This window comes from Acanthopagrus latus, chromosome 8 (assembly GCF_904848185.1).
Source record: "Acanthopagrus latus isolate v.2019 chromosome 8, fAcaLat1.1, whole genome shotgun sequence".
NCBI lineage: Eukaryota > Metazoa > Chordata > Actinopteri > Spariformes > Sparidae > Acanthopagrus > Acanthopagrus latus.
Genome location: NC_051046.1, coordinates 27,095,966 through 27,120,446, shown reverse-complemented (window position 1 = coordinate 27,120,446; position 24,481 = coordinate 27,095,966). Strand labels below are relative to the sequence as shown.

At 40.9% G+C, this 24,481-nt stretch overlaps 1 protein-coding gene across 2 annotated transcripts in view; it reads left to right on the top strand.

Annotated features, from left to right (window-relative positions):
* necab2 (N-terminal EF-hand calcium binding protein 2) overlaps positions 1-24,481 on the top strand; it is a 141,679-nt gene that overhangs the window by 69,368 nt on the left and 47,830 nt on the right. For both annotated transcript variants that reach the window (XM_037108593.1, XM_037108592.1), the window contains exons 6-8: positions 3,560-3,696; positions 4,676-4,800; positions 18,633-18,712. In XM_037108593.1, coding sequence (XP_036964488.1) covers positions 3,560-3,696; positions 4,676-4,800; positions 18,633-18,712 — 342 coding nt within the window. The remainder of the gene's footprint in view (positions 1-3,559; positions 3,697-4,675; positions 4,801-18,632; positions 18,713-24,481) is intronic.

Below are 24,481 nucleotides of genomic sequence, written 5' to 3'. Positions count from 1 at the left end.
ACTCAAAGGTCACACAAATACATCTACTCTGCACAGTTCGATAATAATGCATATAGCTTTACTTTGACCATAAAAACAACCAATTTATCAGCCATGTTGCATCCTGCATCTTTCACCCATTGGGGGAGCTAGTCCTCTAATCACTTCTTCCTCTGACTCTATAAAACAGCTGTAAACTTTTAGAATATCACCGCAGGGAATTCCTCCACTTTATTAGTTTGGTTCTCAACTTTATTAGTTTGTTTCTTCGTCGTTTCAAATAAATGATAGTGCTTAGCCTGCCTGACTATATACTACCAGCCAAATAACTGGCACATATCAAGGATCTATCAACATTTTCTTATTCAATGACTAAGTTCCCCTAATGGACTCATAATGCTCTCATAATCTCTCCAAGAAAACTGCCAAAATTTCCATGTATCGTCTCTGTTTATTCAGACGTGTACCCCACTTTGGTAATTGAATCTCAGCGTGGTAGTCGTAAGTGACTCATCAGTGTCTCTTGGGTAAAATCATGCATAAAAAAGCTACCAAAAAACCTGAATCCTGTAATCCTGGGGATTTCTGTTGCTTCTACTTCAGATAGATGTGTGTTTTATGCTCTGAGTGGATTCTGTTAAAAAAAAACAGATCAGCCGACTGGATAATTCATACACATCAGCCGATGGCTCATGGCTCATGGCTTAGGATGCATGTTTGTGCGTGGACACGTGAGTGTGCGTGAGTAAAAGCCGTTGACTGCGATAATGGAAGTCAATACGGCCCGTGTGATTCTGTGTCTTGTGGGAGTCTTTGTCTTTGATTAGAGCCTAGCAGAGAATGGCTGACTGCACAGGAACTTTAATTGTCTCCCTGAATCACTGCACTGTGACTTCTGACAGTAAAGCTGACATGACCGACTGAGTTTAGTCTCTAGAGTACGCATGTAGTCAATTACGGCCTATTGTCTGATGGTTTGGTTTCCATGCGTTATTGACAGTGTTTAAGCCTTAACCCACATGGAAAAGTCTGGACCAGTGACAGTCCACACAGTCATATACACTTGGCCCACATTAGTTATCACTTATGGTGTGGAGATGGTCCAGATCTGGTAGTCAGAGCACAAATGCCATGACATGGGCCTGATTCATTGCTGTATGTTGACAGACAGCCACTTACACTGGTTCAGACTAACTTTGCTATGTGGGAACATGCCCAAAGAGCGCACGAAAGTTGCTGGTTTTGTTTCTTGTAATCCTCATCTGAGCTATATTAAATTAGGGCCTGTTGGATTTCAGACAGAAGCAGACAGATTTTTCAGATGAAATGGCAATGGTCAACAGCAGATTTTATCCGTCATAGCTAGCTAGACTAATTGAGTTGCTAATTAAGATAAAATTGGAATGTTAAATAACAAGAGAAACAAAATAATACCAAAAAAAAAATCACGTGTTACATGATATGATAGAAAAGGTATAAATCAATTGTAAAATATTAATGCACAATAATGTGACATTGAAGGAAAATGGTGGCACTGTGATGAAAAGTAAAGTCAGAGTATGTTTTAAGCCAATTAGCCAGACATGCTAACAATTGTTGCTATTGGCACAGCTGAACACATTGTTCAGTGTCAATCTTTATAATTGTTCTCTTGTCTTTCTGATATTGGAAAGCCTAAGAAAAGGCAACCCTTAGCAAAAAGTAGTTTATTCAAGTGTACTACCAGTATACTTATTTTATACTAAAACTGAGGCGGTGAACTTGAAGTGTACTTTTTATATACTATATTTTATATACTTAAGAAAAGTATAGTGAAATATACTTGGCGTATACTGAAAAGTATAAAGAATAGTCAGACTGAGTACATTAATACTTAGACTTACACTTATACTTTAATACTAAAGCTTATACTTGTACTTTAGTATACTGTAATGCCCCTTGTGGACTGTGGCGCGAAGACTCTTGGGTATTATGTAGTTATTGGCGTAATTATGGTTTGTGAATGTGGTTGTGAATAACATGATGTGTTGGACGGTTGCGGGTTAATTCACATCCTTGTTCTGTGGTTAAATTGTGTCGAGTTAACAAAGATAATAAAAATGTTGGCACCGTGAGTGAAGAGGTGTTTTCCAGGAGAGACTTCCCATCTGTTAAGTCGGCAGTGTTAGTAATAGAAATTGGTGAGTCTCTGAATAATACTTGCCAAAATACAAGTGCTAATACTTGTAGTGTGTCTTGACTTAAGTGCCGGTTAATGTCAAGTCATTGACTTCTGCTTAGACAGATCCTTAAGCTTACAGAGTAATTATATTTTTCACTTTCATTTTACTATCATGCCTGTTATAAAATTGCATGTTAATAAACTAAAATGTGTACTAGAAGTATGTACTTAGTACACTAGTAGTATATAGACGAGTGTACTTGTTGTATACGTGACAGTGTACTTCTGTAAACTTAAAATTACTTTATAAAGTATACTTCAAGTATTAACATTAGTATACTTTCTAGTACGCTACAAGTACATGGTCCATAGTATACTTGCTATACTTAAACTCAAGCATACTTAATGAAATGAACTTCAAGTATACTACTTTTTGCTAAGGGAAACCTCTGTTTGATGGTTGTGCTTTTAGCAGACAGTCAAATTCCCAAATAATTAAAAGGTTGTAGTGATAAGGTCATAACAGTTAGAGCCGGAGCTCCAGTCATGTCTGAAGCAGTCAGCGCCTCTGACAGTTCACCATGTTGTTGTCATCAGGATGTCCCCTCTTTTTTAATTCCTCTCCTTGAGAGAATTTCACTCACATTAAAAAATAAATCAAGTGGTTCTTCACCACAACAGGTTCTGTCTGGATAGATTTCCCCTTCAGGGCTTCATTCACAGCAGTTGTGACAACTTAAATCAGATTCATGAAAATGATTGACTACCTATGGATCAATACGCTTTTGCACTGAATTTTGATGAGCTGCAGTGCTCAGTTGTCACTGTGAATCAATATTGTTAAGAATAGTGGCTGATGCCGACAACTTTATTGATTTCCAAACTTTTTTGTGCTTTTGTGTTTAATAAGAGAAGTAAAACCACAGCACAAAAACTTGACATTCCTAGCAAGCCTAGTTCTCTGCACAGCCTAGAAGGTTTTCAAGGTTTACAGCAGGCATGAAACACTCAGCGACTCTGAGGGAGAAAAGGAAGAGATTAATGAGGGAGTGAGAGAAGTAGAGAGGGAATATGGCAGCGGAGTGAGTGAAAGGTACAAGTCTGTTTTTACTTGTTGTTTTGGCCTCCCGACATGTTGCCTGTCCACATTCAGAATCCCTTCAACCATCGGATGGAAGGAAGAGATTTATGCTGAAAAAGTCCTCTCAGAGGAGTGAAGGGAACAGAGTGAGAATCAGGGAAGCTGCACTATGATGTATAAAAGAAAATTTACCTCTTTCATTTTTTTATGGAACATAAACTTCAACAGACTGTTTTTTGTATTATAACAGTTTTGAAAGAATGACTAGCATTTAGTTCCGATTATGGCTTCATAAATAACATACAGAATTGGTTTTTTTTGCCCTCGCTTCTCCCCAGGTTTATGAGAGAGGAACCAACGTTGAGCAGTTTGTGACCCGTTTCCTGCTGAAGGAATCAGCCAATCAGATCCAGTCTCTCCTGAGCTCTGTAGAGAGTGCCGTGGACGCCATTGACGAGCAGCATAGCCAATCAGGGTGAGCCAATGAGAATCATCGCATTATGTGTAAAACTCAGATTGGCAGCGCTCATAATTGTAAGCAGGCAGTGTTTCAAGCACAGATCTCTGCTGGTTAGAACATCGGTCACTCATACACACACACACACACACACACACACACACACACACACACACACACACACACACACTCATGTACGCACGCACACAAGCACACACACGTTTTTCTATATTTGTGAGCACTTTCATTTACATAATGCATTCCCTAGCCACTCACCCTAACCATGAACATCATAACTACATGCCTATTTCTAACCATTACCCCTAACCTACCCAAAACCTAATTTACCAAGTCCTAACCATCGAACCGAGCTATGAAACTGTGAGGACTGACCAAAATGTTTTCTTTCCAAAAATGACCTCACTCGCTGGTTACAAACCTGAGTCCTCACGATATACTATAGCAAGTGCAAGTATGGAGACACACACACACACACACATAATTTTTTTCCCATCAATTCTGAAGATATTGGACAGACTTACAATCATTTTCTGGAGGCTTTCAAGAATCCTACCTTGTGATTACTTGCCTAACCCTAACCCTGCTCTAAACCTAACCTTACTCTAATTTTAAACCAAAACCTCTCCTCCATTTCTCAAATGACTTACATTATATGGTGACTTGCATCTTGTCCCCACAAGGAAAGCGGGTCCCCACATTATTACTGTCTAAACAGATTTGTCCCACAAAGTCAATAAAACACACACACAGACACTCACACATGCACACACACTCCACCACTCCCTTCATCCTCTTCTTCATCTCATCTCTCTTCTCCTTTGGTTTCTTCCTTTCACCATTCAAATTCTTCTGGAAGGTTACGTGCTTTGTCCTCCCCCCCTTTTCCTTCACTCCTCCACAATCCACGATTTTCATGATCTACTTCACTTTTTTTCCTTACCCATCCATCTGCTTCTCCCTCTCTCTGTTTTTTCAGTCATCTACCTGCCAAGGTGAGCCCACGGATTCCACCGAGGCGCAACGAAAACACTGTCCCTGACTATCCCCCTAACAACAGAGTCAGTGCCAGGGAGGCTGTCAGGACCATCAACACTGCTTCAGGTGACAACCACAAACATCCTCATATAGACACACACACCAACACTTCCTCAGAAGTCATGGTCGGGGGCCATCCGTCATGCGCTTGTATGATTAGCCTCATATCCATGACCTTTGCTGAGGGCACATCGCTCTGGGTGAGCAGAAATCAAACTCTGGCTGCCGCTCAGCAGTTTTTCATATATTGTATACACACACACACACACTCATACACTCTAACCCCTACTTGATTTATCCTCCATTGTAAAACACCTTAATCTGCCAGCTGCACAGGTCTGATGCAACTTTTCCACAACAGACTGGCAGAGAAAAAGGAACGGGGTACAGAGAAGTGAAGGGGACTGGGGAAAAGAGAGAGGGGGTGAAGACGGCAGAGAGAGGAAGATGAGGATGAGGTGACAAAAGATGGAGAGAAAGGCTGAGGAAGCAAAGGGATGCGGTAGAAAGAATGACTTTATATGTCTCTGAAAGTGATAAAGTCAAACCTGTGAGTGGGAGTGGGAGTGCTTGACACTAAAAACCTGCTGAGTGTTGTGTGTATATGTGTATGTGTGCATGCGCACCTAAAACAGACCACAAACTGGTTGAGGCTGGCCGCTCTCTTTTAAAGATGTGCTGGACCCTCATTAGTCTCTGCCTGTCTATAAACATTCTCCCTATCTGTCTCTTTCTTTCTGTGTCTGTTACAGTCATCCCCTCTCTCTCCTCCTCTCTTCCTCCACCAGCTGGTAGTTAACGCTGCAGCGCACGCTCGCCTTGACACTCTGCACCCACTCGAAACAAATTGCTTGCTGAAGAAATGACACTTCAAAAGTCGTCGAGATGTGGCGTCACTTTATCGCACCACAAACTTCACAGAAGACGAGTCAGACAAAAAATAAATAAATAAATAAAATACAGTTGAGTCGATGCTCGGGGAAAAGAAAAGCCCACAAGTGTGGAGGGGAACTGAATCCATCACTGCTCGGATGATGTTATTGACAAGTGTCAGTTAAAGGTGTTCAGTGGTTTTGTTTCAGGGTCAGTGTGTCATTTTGTCCATGTTAAGAAGGAGAACACACTTTATTAGTAAAGCAACAGACAACAGATGGTTTGAAATGGGCCTGCCCAAAGTGGGGCTTGCAATAAGGTTCAAGCTTGCTAGACAGATGTTTCTTGTAGTAAAAACGAAGGTAACGAGGTAAAATTGCTCCAAAAATATGTGGGAACCCTAATTTTCCACATATTTTCAAGCCCTTATTTCTCATAATCTGAGCATGATGAGTAGAGTGATACTCAGAGAGGGAGGAAGGCAATTAAGGGAACTTGAGATAGTCCCATCTTAACAATACAGTAGGTGTCTGTTTTGGGCCCTTGGCAGCTGCAGATGGCGTTAGGATGACTGTAGCCAGTGCTGCACTTGCTTACAGAGAATTGAACCTTCCTACATTAATGACGAGGGACCAACATCCATCATCATCTCTTTGTAATCAATACACTGGATGAAAAAGTTGTTGCTGGAGATATTTGATGCTGTCTTAGCATTTTTATAAGCATTAGCTAAAACCTAGCCACTGGTTGCATCTGAAATTCCTCACCAACATGCTGTTTAGTATTCTAAAAGAGTAAGTGAGTTATTTTTTAGTCTGAAACTCTAACTCCTGTTATGTTTTCATGTTGTAAAACAATTAACAATGATTTCTACAAAGTCTCTCACATTTTTAAGTGTCAGTGCTTTGAAATTATGCAAATTACATCTTCTGTAATGCACATGAACATACTTTCAAACCTAAATCGGAAAAGATTAAAAATTGTCAGAGAGCTCTTGTTGCTGACATTATGTCTAAATAAGTGTTACGAAACAAACAGGCACAGAAAACAGAGCTGCTGTCAAAGACATTATTGATTAAGTGAGCAATCAGTAGAGCAGCAATTGATCCTCTGGGTTTTAATAAACAAAGGGTTCGACATGTGGCCCTCACATGTCAATGGCACAGAACACCACAGCGTTTATTACAAGAGGCCCCATAAAGTAGAAGTTTGTACTGTTACAACACACTTGCCATAGGTATCAAGGCCCGTTGAGTCATTTGACCTATTTTGAAACACACTTAAACAAGAAACATCAATGTAGTTTACAAGCTGTGAGTTGCCTTGATGGGATTTTGTGATGTATGGCCTCATCAATGTGGTAAAATGAGTGTCGTAAAAGTTACCTTGCTTTCCATAAGGCTTTGTGTGTCATTGGGATGTCAAACGCACACACACACACTCTCTGACGTTGCTGTCAAATTGATGGGGCATGACAGTGATGGCTCTTTGTTCTCACAAAGCATTGACAGCGACAGCATGTTGCTGAAGAACAGTTTATCCTATGTCTATAAAAAACATCATTATATGACACACACAGTGTGACAAAAGAGGGTGTGATGCTTGCAACACACTTTGTACCACCCTCATATCGCCTGCAAACAGTGATAGAAATACACAACAACACAAGAACATAAACAAGGGGTAAAGAGCATATACAAGAATTGCAGTAATCGTAATGGTATGCAATAACAGCGTTTGCACTGAATATCCAGATGTATGGTATGTCTACAGATAAAGAGTTAGCTCACAAAAGAAATCTAATTTTTTCTTTTACTTGTGCTTTTTATCTGTCTAGACTGTTTTGGTGTGAGTTGGATGGTTTTGGAGCTGCCATGCATTGAGATGTCTGCCTACACTTGAGTGTAAAGGAAGATAACACTCAAAGTGCCAGTTACATTAAAACCTAGACTTAGATTAGACATTTCTGCTGCTTGAGCTAGCTAACTTCCAGTTTAGAGCCAAGCTAATTTGAATGGGGATTAAATAATATAATCATGAGGCTTCTAGACTTTGTACCAAAAGGCTTAAATTATGACAGTCTAACAAGTTATTTTGCAGGGGTTGTGACGCTCCAAAATTTTTTTGCACAGTTTTACAGTTGCTCTTTGACAATGTTAGCTTTGGGGAAAGGTCTTTTTGGGCCGTAGTGCATCACATGACGATACATTTCCACGGTTTGGCCCCTAAGAAAACTGGCCTCAAATCCTGGCACTCTTCCTGTGGGCTTGCTGTGACGGTGCAGGTTGTAAGAATTAACGTTGTCCATCTCGGCTGAGTTGTCCATGAGTAAACTGGGGTGGCAGTGGCTCAGGTGTAGAGCCAGTATCTTGGAAGGTCATCGGTTCAGTTCCCCTGGTCTGCATGTCAGAGTGTCCTTGGGCAAGAAACTGAACCCCAAACTGCTCCTGATGCACTGGTCGGCACCTTGAGTGGGACCCTCCGCCATCAGTGTATGAATGCATGTATGAATTACTGTAAGTCGTGTGGACAAAAGTGTCTGATAAATGTAAGTGCACTACTACATGCACATGTTCTTGCGTGAAACAGCTCTCAGTGAGACTTGTGGATTATCTGGACTAACAGGGCTATGATTTCTGGAGAGAGACATTGTTGAGTTTTTCAGATTTCTTGAATGCCATATAGTTCCATTATATTCAGAGAGGGCAGACATCTTTACAGCTAATTATTTATTGGCCTATCATTGAGAAAGAATAAGGTACGAGATTTTTTCTTCTTAGGAAAGTAGTATTTCCTTTAAATGAGTCACCCCATGATGTGTCTCGACCCTGACCCAGATACAGATCTGTTTACAGAGTGGATATTAGCAAAACCAAAGGACTCCTGGGTAATAAGATATCCTTCAGTGAATACTGTGTATGACTGTGTAACACACTGACACAGTCAAACTAAGCACACAGTCTTATTGACCATCATTGAAAAAAGTATAAGAAATAACATATTTTTACATAATGACCCTAAACAACACCAAACAAGCCACTGCAGAAACCTTCCAAATAAAAATCCACTCTGTGATCTCTGTAGCTTTACGGTCATCAGCAATAGATAACTGTTATTTTTTTTTATCATTAGAAAGCTTCTGAGGCAAACATCCTAATTAATGAAGACAGTCTTCACTAAAAGCAAAAGCTTCCTGCAAATTGTCTCGCTCCATCTCAGTTTTGCCTGCTTTGTTTTTCCTCTGATGCTTTAAAGTGAATGTTCAAAACCCTGTTCAAAGTGCACGTTGTAAAAAAAAAAAAAAAAAAAAAAATCTTCTATCATCTGACAGTGAATCCATTTCAATACACACAGCTTCAGTGGAGCTTTACCGAAGCAGTGCGCAACACTGAGGAAGAGCTTCAGTGTCATGACAGCTCTAATGTAACATCATCCAATTATAGATACTGCATACAGAGGATATAGCTGCTTCAACACTAACATGTTACTTAATGAGGATAGCACAGTGTTTGAGCTGAGCATTGAAAGTAACCCTACTGGACATGGTGTCATAATAAAGGAATAACTGCAGATTACGTACATTTCATTCGATACGCTTCCGAAGCGTACGCTGCACAAACATGTAATCATTTGTTTGCACCAAAGCAGCTTGTCCTGCATTCTTTTTTGTGTTCTCGGGCTACAGCCTTTTACATAAACATGACAAATAAATGGCAGTGAAAGGCAAAATGCTGGCCTGCAAACTCATCAAATGTGTGAACACCAGCAGTGATGCAAATTTGCAACATGAATATATGCTCTCATTAAAATGATACCTACGAGACCGAGCAGGAATGAGCGCTGCCCGAGGATCTCTAGTAGTCCCACTGCAGCACTGAGTGGTTGCATTCACCAGCCTGTCCTGGGGCTCCAGTCCAGTCTGTTAAGATGTATTAGTACATTAAAACATCAAACAGTTACAAACAAACTAACAGAGAGCAGCAACTCCCACGTTCTGTTAGGTAAAATAGTGTTTTTTATCAGAGCACAGATGGATATAACAGCTTCACTTCCCCATCAGTAAATCTCTCATGTCTGTCAGTGGAGGAAGCAATCAAGGTTACTCAACTCATTTGTTGTCATTTGTCATAATCCCCTTTTAGATAGAAAAGGCGGCAAGGTGAAGGCAGCAATGTGCCGCCTTGTCTTCCTAAAACGGAGGTGTAATATTCCTCCTTTTCCAAAAGCCGCCACTTGGCCGCCACTGGGGTAGCCGTTAGTGATGTGTCGGTCTCGAATGAATACAGTTAGAAGGAACAACTCTGTAACGCGAACAAACTGAACTGATTCCATGTTTCACTTCTCTCTCATTCGTTCGTTCTCGCAGACCAGTCGCTGTGTTGTTCACTGTTTAGAGTGGTGAAGAGGACTGACAGCCGGCCAATCGTTCACTGATTCCTCTCCTGGCGTGCTCGTTCACTCAGTCACTCGTTCTTGGCTAGCAGGCTTTAGCTATTAACTGTTGTGTTGTCTAAAAGTACACATACTCATGAAGTTGCAGCTATGTATTTGCCTTTAACTTCAGTGTTATGTTGACCGTTAGCACAATTGTTTGAGAACAAGGTGCTGAGAACTGTGCATTATATGATTCACCGCTAAACAAAGTGATATCGGAATCTCGACATCAACGATGAAATCCACCTCTAGTAGCCATAAACATGTGATGTGACGTGAAGCACTAAGTTGGGCAGTGAACAGTGACAACACATTTGCCTTCAAAATAAGAGCTCTACATTGCACCCCATTGGAATTTTGAACTGGGTTCTTAGCAGGGGGCTTATAATTTGAAAGTAGCAACAGTTAGTAGCTTGCCGCTACAACAACAAGCGGACAATGAAGACAGCTACAGAGACCGAGGAGACGCTGCATCTCCCGGATCTCAGTGGCTGTCCAGCTGTTTATCTTAACATCCGCAGATGAAGTGATGGACTGACTGCTGTGATCAGCTGTTTCCCGCCCATTTCATGCAATTGCCAGCACATTGACAACTTGGATTTACATAGCAACAGAGGTGGAAATAAGTGTACCCTCCCAGATGGCAAATTGCCAATTTACCGCCCGCTGTCTAAATCTGTGGACCTAGCCACAGTATAAAAATGGCTATAGAGTGATGGGTGATGACAAACAGGTCTGCGTCATCATGGGTTCTGACATGATGGCCAATTTGCACAGTATTATTGGCTGATCCCTTCATTTGTCGTGTGAAAGCTGAAAAATTCAAACAACGTCAACTACTGAAAAAATAAATATTGACGTGTAAATTCATTGCATGGAAAAAAAGACCCCACTGTGAAGACTGTCAGTGACAATCTAAAGTTTGGTCCTAGAGATCAGTTGAGAAAAGAGAACATCTGATAGATGTTGGATGACAAGATGTTCAGTTCTTCCTCCTCCAAAGCCCAAACATCTGTCACCTGTCAGTGCAGTGTATCCTGGGATATATTTGAGCTTACGGTGTGTGTGAAAAGGCCCCTGAGCTACATACTCTCAGGTACGCTTTATGACATCCTGCAGGCTCAGGCTTGGAAACGTATTTTGAGAATTACTAGTATTGGTTCGGGTGAGGTTTCCCTGTTGGTTTGTGCTGAAGCACCGCTTTGCTTCCGATTGGTCACCCCCTGTGCATCATGCGTTCGACTCTTTATGAGCAGTCGAAAAGCCTCACAGTTGCCAAGTCCATCTGCAACCACATCAACCCAAACAAGCAGCGCATTTTCTCTGCGCGTGAAAGTCATTTTAGTCCTCATTTCGCTAAACAGTAGCATGTGGCAACTCTGAGTGACAATGGCCGTCATCAGGTTTAGATTTCAGCACGAGCAGTCATCACACTGAGAGCTATTCAGCCTCAGGGTCGGTGGGCAGTGGCTGTTGCTGGAGGATAAAGCACTGCTTGATTGCAGCTTTTCCCAGCTGGTTTGGGAATTTGAGTTTCCGGTCATTGTACAGCCTCTATGTTTTGATGGAGACATTTATTACTGTAATATTGAACCAAACTGCGGCGGTCTGTTTTATGTCTGCAGCAGATAAAAAAATCTTTTGTCATTTTTACGTTCAGCCGGACTGCCGGTCCCACTGGACTGTAGGCTTTAGTATCCATACAGAGTCACTCGGCCGACTGACTGTCAGGCTGACATTGTAAGGTAATGGTAAGGGGAAACAAATCAGTGAGGTGACAGACTTTCACAGAACACCCGCACTCTCCATTAAGTAAATGCCCGTTCCTTCGGTCTTGTTTTAACTTTTTTTCTGTTTTATAAGTCCCCCTTTTTGCCTTCGTTGCCTCCTTCATCATTTTTTAAAAATAATTTCTATTTTGAAGTATATAGAATCCACAGTTATTCCAGTTGTTCGATTGTTACCAAGGGTTGTTGACAGGGAAAACAGTGCCACTTCCTTGGTTTCGAACTATCTTATAGCTTGTTCTATAGGCTGTTGATACACAGTTCATGCAAATTATTCACAGGCTTAAAACATTTCCAAGAGCACAAAGAGGTGGACTGAGATGCAAGAGACCGCAGACAGGCAGTTCAATGGATGAAGGTTTATTCAAAGGAAACTGCAGGAGCAGGCACACACAACAGACGGCTGCACAAAGACTGGACTAATGACTGGACTCCAGTACAAACTAAACTAACGAGGGGACGAAGTGCAGGTGGAGAGAAGCAGAGGAACACGGGGGAGGGAAATGATGTGGAGTAACAAAAGAGTAGAAAAGGAGCTGATAAGCTGGGAGGAACACTGGGAACAGGGCCGGGCTGACAGGGCTGATGGAAGGCAGATGTGGAGAGAATGTGGAGAAGTGGCTCGGGATGAAAATAGGACACGAAAACAAATAAAGGCAGGAAGTGAAAAGCAAACCAGTGAAAAGCCGAGAATCAATAAAATCAAACAGAAAATAAGTGAACTGAAAGCCCAAACCATGAAAGTTTATACATGTGTGATACGTGGAGCTTGAAAATCAACTTTTCATAACTTGAAGTCAACTTTCAGAATTTCCTCAGGAGCTTTCAGTCCCATTGTGTGGCCCTCTTCAGCTAATGGACTGCTCTCTTCACATGAAAAGTGAAGAAAATGTATTTATAGTTCAATAATGAATATAATTTCAGTATGCACTTCAAAGTTGAATTTGACGACTCCTGTGGTTCCCAGTGGTTACGGCAAATGCGGTCCAACACTACAGGTCACAGAATCCTGCAAAACGCACTATTGTGACTTTAGGAGGTCAGGCTCTAAATGGCCTTTTTCCATCATTCTGTCTGATTTTATGCTGCACGTGGCATGAGTCTGTGAGCAAGCGGGTTGGTTTCCTCTCCTGTGACCAGTCACTGTGACTCCTGCTTCCTGTTCCATTACTCCCTGTTATATTTCAGGCTGATCTGCTTTTAAATTCTGCATCATCTTGCTTTTTAGACATCAGTGTTAAGGTCACTAACAAACATTTCCTGTGACTGATTTGTCAATGATTTGTGTCGCCAGTTGTTTTTATGGTGAGACCGACATTCCAGTTTTTAATACTGTGCATGTATAATTGCCGAACATTCATCAGAGGGGACGTAGATTCAAGCACCTTTGTGTTACCTTATTCTTGGATATATTAAAACCTAATTCACTATAGCACTAATGGGCATAAAGGATGAGGCGTTCCTCATCAGTGCTTAACCACTGGTACCATGAAACTTATTTTTTATTTTCATTCATCTGGATTTCAATTCAAGACGAAGCTGGAGAGGCAGTCTTTAAGCTCTTTGTCAATCTCACCGTCGTTTTTTCCTCATCTCTCAGGTTTTCTCCCCCACCACCCCTCTTCTCTTCTGTACAGTAGTCTGTAAAGCAGCTCTGACAGCTGAGGACCTTGATGTCAGCTGCACTTTGTCTTGAGTCAGGATAAGTCAATTGATTAATGACTCCCAGCTCCTCTTCTCTCTTCTCCTTCCCCCTCTCCCTGTCCTTCTGCCCGACCTCCTCCAATATATATGAGTTACTGCACCACTGAGTCAGTTCTTTATCCTGCTCCTCCTTACTGTTCTCCTCCACTGCATGAACACGTATGATGTCTCCAAAGTTGTGTTATCTCGTCTTTTCATGTCACAACTGTGTGTAGAGAGGTGTGTGTGTGTGTGTGTGTGTGTGTGTGTGTGTGTGTGTGTGTGCGTGCGCGCGCATGTGAGGTGTGCTTTCTATGGGGATCAATCAGAGTCTGTGCAGAAACAGAGACAAAGAAAGAACAGAGAAAAGACAAAGCAGTGAGTGGGAGAGGACTGGGGTAAGAATAAAGGAGTGAAGGAAAAGAGCAAGAAGGAGGGAGAGAAAAAGAGAATTAAAAACATCCACCCCCACCTTTAAGGCGAGCAGCCGCTGCTGTGTTCACCGCTCCAGTGCGTATCTCCACTAAGTGCGTCTGTCACCGTGCTGAGGAGTTTTAATTGCAAATGAAGTGCAGTTCATTGTTCAGTACTTTCTCAGGCACGGATGCGCTGGCAGACAGAGGCCAAGAGTGTGTTTGTGTGTGTGTGGAGATGAGTGTTCATATACTAATGGAATGAGTGTGTCCTCACCTCGGGAAAACGTGGATTTAGATTCACATACGTTATCTATGTTATCCGTGTCATGTGATGTTTTACAGACATTTTCCTGTCAAGCTTTGTGTTCTCACACTGGTACAAATGCATGTGGTAATGAAATCCAGCTTATTATGGGGGACTTAGGTGATGCCTTTATAACATGGGCCCTGTTAAACGAGCCTTAAAGGAGAAGTTCACCCTAAAATGAAAACTCATTGCCTACTCCCTCCGGTGCTACTGGGGAGTCAGTATCAGTATCAGTATCCCTCTTACTACAGCCCAATGCACACAAGTTCAAAATGTACATAAATACAAGGCTTCATATATCACAAAGATGAATTGTGTGCATCTGTGTGTGCACACGCAGCTGTATCTGCCACTATGTGACTGCGATGGAGATGAGAACGGAGCTGCCACGTGTTATCCAGTCTGCTGTGACAGATGTCTGTTTAAAGAAGACAAACAGTAGCTGCTAATTATCCCAATAAGATGGAATACTCTGATCTAGGTTTATTGTTAAAAATGTGAATTTTCCCCTCAGTGTATGTGAGATGATAAACAAACAGGTCGTCCTCGGAGGAGATTTGATTTCTATTGTATCACCAGCATGAAATGTCAGTGTCTTCAGTCCTGATAAAGATGGAGATCATCTTTGAGTGGGCACAATGGAGCGGCCCGTAGTTGTGATGGTGCTCGCCACTCTATTTTGTATAATTAAACCTGGATTCACCTTAGCTTTGATATGTTTTACTTATATCAGAAGCTAATCTGGCAGCTCCAAAGCGTTTTTTTTTTAAATTGCTGCAGAAAATAGATGATCTTTTGTGAATATAATGAAAAGCTGCAGGTTTGTATGACACAGCTCTCACTGTAAAGATATTTCAACATGAGAAAAGCCGGGGATAAATATGTTCAGACAGTGTTCTGCAACACCACTCAGCAACTTCAGCTGTATAACCAAATGATGATGATGATGATAATAATAATAATCATAATGATCATAATAATCATAATAATCATACTAATAATCATAATCATCATAATCATCATCATAATAATGTATTTAATATGTAGCTGTACACATAAGAGCACCTATTGCTGGTTCATTTTGAATTCCACCACACTGCAAATATTCACAGTTTGATAAAACAGTCCTATATGTTTTGAGAACAAGTGTAAAGGTAACCATAGGAATCATAAAGCAGCCCGACTGAATTTCTTTTTGGAAAACAATAGAAACTTGTAAAGGAAAGACAGATGTGTTTTTGAGGCCTTGTTAAATTAAGAAAGGTCTTGCGGGGTTTAGAAGCTCACTCACCAATACACCAGGTCAACAGCTGCAGCCTTACTTTTTGAGATGCAGTACACAACTTCCAGCTTTGGCAGTTCACTTTTGCATGTAAAACTGTGTGATACCAACACCGGACTCAGGATGTTTGAGAGGCAGGGGCGAAAACAAGATACGAAGGTTGGTACCAGCATGCAGAAAGTGGTGATTATTCATAGTGAAGAGAGGGAACCTGACCACGTTTTGGCCACTGAAATAGACCCCTAGAAAGAACTTATCTATCATAGGGGCTTTTTCAAACATAGGGGCACCAGGTTCTAATGTTACAAGGCAATGTTACAATGTTGCATTGATTGCCAGAAATGATATTCAATTACAGACGAACAGAGATGAACGGGACCGAACCAACATTTGTGCAATTTCCAGTCACTTGGTTTAAGAGGCGGGCTTAATAGTGGACCATTTGACTACCGTCTGACACGGAGTGGAAGCTAAATTAAGTGAACAGTGAATATCTCGAATCAGGTTTAATTGAGGAGAAAGTCAACAGCGCTCCTCGCCGTGCTGCTGCATTTGAAGGCTGTAATTCCTCACACACTTCTTTAATTGACTGGGACACTTATTTTCTAAGTCCATCGAAATGACCACTGGGCTTTTATCTCCAACTGTCTCCATAGTTACCGACTATGGTTTAATTGATGACTGTGTATGAGTGTGTGTGTGTGTGTGTGTGTGTGTGTGTGTGTGTGTGTGTGTGTGTGTGTGTGTGTGTGATTGGGCTGGGGGGAGGGAGCTCCTAATTGACTGGCTTTTAATGAAGAGTGGGCAGCCAGCTCTCCAATTAGCTGTGAGGGGGCCATCAGGGAATGAAAAGAGGACAGCGGCTCAGGAGAGAGCGGAGGAGATGGGGAGCAAGAAGACAGAGGGAGGAGAAGAAGGAGGAACCAAGAGAGGAGGGAGAATCATATAGAGGACAAGAGGGAGAAAAGGAGAGGCGTTTATCACACGTGGGGTGAATGAGAGGAAAACAGCATGTTTTCTCAGCGTTCTTTATTCACAGATTTTTAGCTGTGGCGACATAAAAGCAAATGCAAACCAGCAATAGCAAAGGCAGTGAGGAACACAAGGAACCCTCCAGTTCTTTACTTCACATGTCTTTGTTGTAGCTTACAAATGGTTCAAAAGACTGATGAAATGAAATGTGTAACATTTTAACATCAGTACACATTAAAGGTGCCCTGTGGAGATTCTGTGCATGTTTACATTCATCTGACTCACAAAAACACAGGATGTGCTCCCTCAAATTCTAACTACTTCTCAAAAAAACATTTGAAAATGTTTATTGAAACGGCATCCATGTTAGCATTGCTACATTTCTTAGCACGTTACTGCCACAACAGTTGTTCATGCTGAAATTGTATTGTGTATTTTATCCTTGCATCCATAGTGTTAACAAACAGTGGGCTTGCTGGTAAATGTATTTCTCCATAGAGCTGCTAAAGGTCATAAACTCCACAAGGTGCCTTTAACTAATAGTATTAAAAATCCAGCATAATTACTTTTAACAGGTAAGGGCATTATAGAATAATAATTCAATAATAAACATTATTTATATGGAACCTTGATGAACAGAGTTTACAAAGTTGAAATGGATTTGACAGACAAAAGGACACAAGAAACTCAGGAAGACAATATTACAAAACACACAACAGTCAAGCCAAACAAGGAAGCCTCGTCTAAGGAGATGTTGAAACAACTTTGCAAGATAAAATGCAAAATACAAAATGTCAGTTCAAGTAGATAGTAAAAATAATAAAAGCAATAAAACAGGCAAAATGACAATAAATTATGCAAATAAAGGGAAACCAAATAATAAAATCAAAAACAATGATAAGAAGACAACATTACATCAGAGGAACTAAAAACTGATGAGTAGATTCAGAAGAGTAAAAAGGATTAATGATAATGAATAAATTAACAACAAACGAATAAAAACAATAAGAGACAGTAAGAAGAGTAGTTAAAGGAGTGAAAGGATAGAAAGACAAAACATCAGTTTAAAAAGGGTGAGTTCACAGAGAAGCAGCTCTTCAACAGTGGGTTGTAAAAAGGGATTTACACTCATTCTGGAACGCCCTGATGGTAAAAGCCTAGTCAACCTTCATTTTGAGCCTTGACTTTGGAACGACCAGCAGAGCAACCTGAAGATCTAAGGCTGTGAACAGGCTCATATTGGGTTATAGTTTCTATATTTTGGGGCAAGACCTAGTGCACTTAAACAGTAAACTTCACTGGGAATTCAACAATTTCAAATAACCCCATGCATTCTTTTTTTTTAAATTCATAACAACCTCTAAAGAAAAAAGGTTTTCATGTCAGCACATATTGGAAAACGTACACCCCGATGTACAGTATCTGTGTTAGGTCAATATTGGCTGATGATATTACCAATACATTTGATGGGCTCAATACATACAGAGGAGTATCATTCAAGAGAGGACAAAACAAGAGGGGTCACGTTTCACAGAAAATGTGCTTTTATTTTTGAGAAATTGTTACGACAAGCCCTGAAACACATGAGCCTCGTGTTCCTTTCTGAAATCATTCCTCTTCTGTATATATAAATTGTGTTCATGAAGCATCGATCTGTGGCACCAATAAAACATGCTGCAGACAGAGCTTAGTGTGGTACATGTACAGTGGTACATGGTGAGGTGAGGTTACATCACTCCATTATGAAGCACTAAATTGCCTTTCTCCTCCTCCCTATTGGAGGTCTTCATTTCTAAAAAACAGTATCTGTCAAAGTGTCAGACATATTGCTTGAATGCCAAAGGTTATTAGAAAACAGGACAGTGGCACTGGGTGCCTAAAAATCACCCTGGAATAAGAGCCAATTAAACAGAGCATCCCTAAGGAGCTGGCTTCCCATCCATCGGTTCTTTACCGTCTTCGAAAAAAACCTCACTTCCTTCAGATAAACAGATATAATTGCCTGTTTACCAGCCCCACTTTACATGAAACATTCATGATGAAACAGGAGTGGGAGTGAAAAAAAAAAAAAGAGCCGATAAGGAAAGAGCATGTAGAGTCCTTCTACTACCATATTCACAAGTATGTGTATGTGTGTGTTGCAGGTACAGTGGAGGTGAGGAAAGAAGGATTGGAGACTCAGATCAACCGCCTGGCTGAACTAATCGGACGACTTGAGAATAAAGTAAGGAGCATTGCACACACACACACACACACACACACACACACACACACACACACACACACACACACATAAACTTGTTTTGGTGTGTGCTGCCTGGCATTAATTCCCTGGAGACTTACCATAACCACAACATATGAAACGTTTTTTAAAACGAGGGTTATTCTATTTTTTTCTTTCTTTCTTTTTTCTTTTCTTTTTTCGTGCTTCCCATGCACTCCCATGATTCTTTGCTCCGTGATAACCCATCTGCTTCCTGCTGGCTGTCTTGAGGCTGGTGCTGTGTGCAAAATTGAAATCATGACGGGAAAAGAAAGTCATTTTCTTTCAATAAAAAGTGAAGTCTGCTTGATGCTTATGACAAACAGTCAAAAATGAACTGATAGATTGCATAAATGACCCATCATGCAATGCCCATGGTGAGTTTCATATCTTTACAATCATGCAATAAATATACAACTAGATGGTGGTCTGCAGTCAGAATAAAGAATATATATTCTTTTTATAACAGTCATCCACTTATAGTGATCAATGTGACTTGCAAGAAACGATCATTTGAGAGGTTTCCACTCATGGCCGCGAGAAAGGTTATGTTGTGATTTCTAACTGTTTAGGCTTTAAGATCTTTTAAAAGGGCGAAACGCCTTTTCAGTTCCTCTGAAAGAAGCAATATGTGCAAATTTTGAGTTGAAAAAGAATTCAGTAATCAACAGAATGTGATTATATACCAGTTTTGACATTGTGATGTCTATATTCTGTGTTGCAGACATATTTACTAAAGTTAGCTTGCTAACCAGCTAGCCTCGGCCCAAGCTCCTGAGATAGCAGGCAGTGTAAACACTAGCTGCATCGTTAACTGAGCTACTGATAGCAGCAGTTAGCAGTTATTCTGGTGATGTGTTGCCCCACATGTGTTTTGAGTATGAATTTGACAGTATGTCAATTCTTACATACTGTAACTTTAATCAAAAGTTATGTGTTTCTATCCCCCGCCTAGATTGTTTAAAAGCACACTATGTAGTTTCAGAGAAGGAAGTCAAACTAATTTTAATTTTTACAATATTAATGAGGTTGTAACATAAACTCAGACATTTTTATTTTTTCCGTAAGTGAATAAACAAGCTGCTGTCGATGGAAAATAAGGTCTGAGAAAAATGTTTGAAGCTAGAAAGGTGGCGGGGTCCACCACATCTAAACAAAGTTGTACAGTATGATGTTGTGTTGTCTTTTACATTTAGTTTGTTTATTCAGTTCAGAAAACAAAGCGAGTTTGTTTATTTAGTTAAAAAAAAAAAAGCAATAAAGGAATTTCTCTTCTGATCATATTGCTCAAACTGCATAGTGCACCATTAAATAGAATCATAGTAGCCCTGAAGCAGTAAATCTATCAAGTAACTTACAGTTTAGCTTTCCTCTAACTTGTTAGAGTGCATCATTAACCTCTCAGAATTGACCTGTGGTCCTAAGCCCCAGGCTATGTATCTTGGCCCTATACTGTAGATTACTTTCAGAAGGTTTTGAAGTACAGATACAGTTTTGTCTTTTCATGGCATTTGTTGACACAAAGACTGAACAACAGCAGTATTCTTAATTTAGAATTTATTACAAACACCATGTTGTCAGTGTGTAAATGATTTGTACGTTGGAGATGTTTCATTGGCCAGTTAGGTGATGTCAAAGCACCATACTGAAGCTGAAGGTCCGCAGGAGAAAGGGACACCGCACAGGAAAAATGGAGAAGGTAGACACAGGGGGACAAAGAGGAGGCAGAAGGATTGGTTGGATGAGTAGTTAATGACGCTAAGTGGTGGAGAGTAAAGAGGTGGAGGGAGGAAGTAGTTGTAGAAAGAGACGGAGGAGGCAATTAAAGGCCTGGTGTCCAAACCATAGCAGTCTGTTTCCTTCCACACCTCCTCCTTGTTGTAGCAGCTCGCTCGTCCCAGATGCATCTTCGTCTACCTCCCTCCCTCCATCTCTATATCTATCTTTCCACTCCTCCTGCCACTTCCTCCTTCTCCCTCCCTCCCTCCCCGTGGTCTCTCCTTTCCTCTGCATCGCCTGCATCTCGTCTAGTACTGAACATGTTAGGGCTAATGGAGCCCCAGCAGACTCAGCTGTCTTTAGAAGAGGGGCCACTACAGCAGAAAGAACTGAGAATAACTAAACACAATGTACTGCTGGGGGGAGGGTAGATGTGTGAAAAGAGGGGCAATCATGTAAGAAATAGAAGATGAAATAAATAAATAAAGGTCAACAGGCCTGCTCTCCAACTATGACCCCGTTTAGATACAAGCTGAAGCCCTTGACCCTAATTTAATATAGTTCTGACAAATAGCTGAGGTTTAAGTAGAATTGTTTCACTCAGTTGAGTGACCTCCAATTTAGAGGAACTGATTGAAACGCCTTCAACTAGAGAATTGTTCAATAATCACCTGTGACCCTGAAGCCCCCCTGAGGTTACCCCGAGGCTCACTTGTTTACAGTGAAGGCACATCTCCTCACACATGACTAAACACCGTGATGAAGACTCTTTAGGAATCACTGACACGTTGAGATTTGTTGCTAGTAGTAAGTTGAAGCTTGACATATTGTACAAAGGGAAACAAAGAGACGACAGTGCCGTCGCTTTAATTCACTGATTCCTTTTTTGTGTAACTAACAAGATAAGTTCAAAGTAACACATAAAAGTCAACATTTTCCCAGTAACCAACCAGTTAAGTGAACAGTACACAGAAAAGGTAAGAGGCCTTAGATTAGATTATTATTAGATGCTTATTGGCTACTTCTATACATATAATGCAATGTAAGGTTGGAAAAAAAAATGGCAAGGCCATACAGTGGTAACTACTTTTTTGTTTAAGAGGGACTAAGAGATAAATCTCACTTTACATTCACTTTAGTACACAAGTACTGAGTACCTGTGCAGTAATTACAGCATTAATTAAATGCAGTTCTTTTGTTATTAGGAAACAAGACAGGTGTAAGGCTCAAGGTTATCTGTCATTATACAACACAGGGTTTCATGAATAAATAAAGGTTTTTGAATTATCTCATACTACATGAACATAGAACACATATATTTTACATATTACATATACATATTACATCATGTATTTACATACATAGGCCTACATAAAAGCATAGTGCATTTTTTATTATTTGCATCTGGGTCAGTGTAAACAGCAGCAACAAGATGTTGAAGATAATGTGTTCGCCCTCTATGTATTATAGGTTTAGCTCTGACTGCGTGTGAAAACCAAACATCAACAAGGTCAACCATTTGTTCTTTTCGTTTCCCCCGTGGTTTCTAAAAGGTTTCAAAGGGTAGCACACCATTAAAGATCCATTGCCAAGATTTACAGCAAGGAAAGGGTAAAGGGACACAATTAATTCCTGGAGATTTTCAGTTTGACCTTCCAGTTTATGGTCAGCTTACACATGTAATGTCTGCAACTGAGCTCTCGAAACAATAGCAGTGATGACAGCCCCAGCCGCTCTGATTCCATGTGTGGCCGAAGTACAGTGGACACCTGATCAACACACCTTTAAGAGATTGTTAGAGATTTCTCTGTAAAGTCATGGGCATTAACATGGAGTCACCACGTCCTCCCCTCTTGGGAGGCTTTTCACAAAGTTGGAAGTGTTTCTGCGGCATTATATGCCCATTCAGCTGAAAGAGCATTTGTGAAGTCAGGCGCTGATGTTTCTTCCCAGTGGTCTTCAGTGGGGTTGAGGTCAGGGCTCTGTCTAGGACAAATGAGTTACTCCTTACTAAACTAGTCAAGCCATGTCTTTATGTACCTGACGTTGTGCACAGGGGCACAGTCATGCTCGAACAGCAAAGTGTTTTCCACAAACCACTGCCACAATTTGGATCCATCCAATGGGGTTAACTGTTTGCATATCTTGTAGCATAAAGAAGACCCTTCAATGGCCCCAGATCATCATCCCTCCCCCACCAAACTTTACAGTCAGCAGTCATTATGTTCTCTGCCATCTGCAAAACCCAGATTTGCCAAATAGTGAGTCATGATGATCAGTCCAGCTTATGCTTGACTACATGAATGGTGACATGAGGTGTGCACGCAGCTGCTCAGCTATGAAACCAAACCCATTGTGTGTTGATGTTGCTTCCAGAGACAGATTCAAACTCTGTAGGGACTGATCAGATGCTAGGCCTTTTTTTTACAACCCAGCTGTTTCAGCATTCATTGCCCTTTGTAGCTGTTAAGGCTCCTTGATGCTTCGACTCTGCTAGCATTTAGTTGACCAGGGGATGTTATGTTTGATTGGTTTCTCCATGGAGATTTCATGGCTATGTGCTGGATATTATGCACCTGATAGCCATCGGTGTGTCCAGACCAGAACTTCATAGTTAGTGGTCCACAGACTGTGTGAGTGTGTAAGTCTAGGCAGGAAAGCATATAACAGTATTCCCTTTATTCTGCAATCAAATAGGTGGCAGCATATCATCAAAACTCTTACATATTGCACATTTCACAAGCAGTTCAGTCTCAAATGCAAATGACTCTTTTCTCTTTTTCAGTTAAAACCTGTCTAAGGATGAAATAAAGAAATGTAACGTGTTTCAGTTACATCACACTGGCCTATTTCTATTTGATTGATACGTAAGGTTGTTGCATTTTCAGGAGATTTTTCACATTGATGAAAGATTTCATGCAACGACAACAAAGAATAGCGAGTAAAAGAAAAAAAAAACAGTGTTCGTATGAAAAAAATAGGTCACGAAACTTTTATGTTGGAAAGTGTTTGTGTAGAAAAATCAGAGGTATAGAAAAGCAGTACAAATGCAGACACAGACAGTTGCTGCTGGAAAAGGGTTTTCAAACAACCAGACAGCATTCTGCAGTAATCATATCAAAGCAGAATAAGGCTTCGAGGAGGCATATTGCATGTGGATTTGTCTTTGTCTCTGTGTTTGGCCTGGATTTACCTGCATGAATCAGAGTATTAAGACTTTGCAGGAGTCTGGATGAGGAAATGATATTATCACAGTGCGTCGGAGTGAATCATGACTTGTTTACTGGATGAATAATAAGCCAGCTACACATGGAGTGATGTGGTGCCTGGTGAGATGAAAATGGTGCCCTGCGTTGGCACCGCTGCTCTGTGACAACACAGTGGAAATCCTGTTACCTGCCAGCCCTCCTTAAAATGGCACATTCATGTTGCCTGCGTTACTCACTCTCACTTTCGGATTCCCTTGCCGTCTTCCTCTACGCACCCCTGGGAGTGTGTTTGTTCTTTGGTTTACAAAATATCGGTATTTTGTGCACTCTTGTGTAGACATGAAAATGCATTTCACACCTGGAAGGATCGGCCTCAGGATGTATGCCTTTGATTGAAGCTGCACGTCTGGCATATTGGGACTGAATGCTGACGGACGAAGCGGTATAGAGTTTTTCTCTTTCCACAAAAGATTGTGATGTCGTTGATGAACTAACTACATTGCCCTGTAATGGCAGATCTTTATTCCCATACCATGCACATGTGCCCTATTGGCTTGACTCACAACCAGGCTATTCGTTTGTCTTTAACTGATGACAGGCTTCTCTTCTCTAGTCAGTGATGTTTAAAAGCTGTGCCCCCTTCAGTGCTGTTGACTACTGCAATGAGCTATGGCTGATGGAAGCCTACTACTTGTCATTTTGAATCAGAATGCCTGAAAAACTGAAACAGAATGGCAAAACAGATCTAGAAGACAAAGAGGAAGCGCAACATTAACGCAAACGCATTTAAACTGGTAATGGA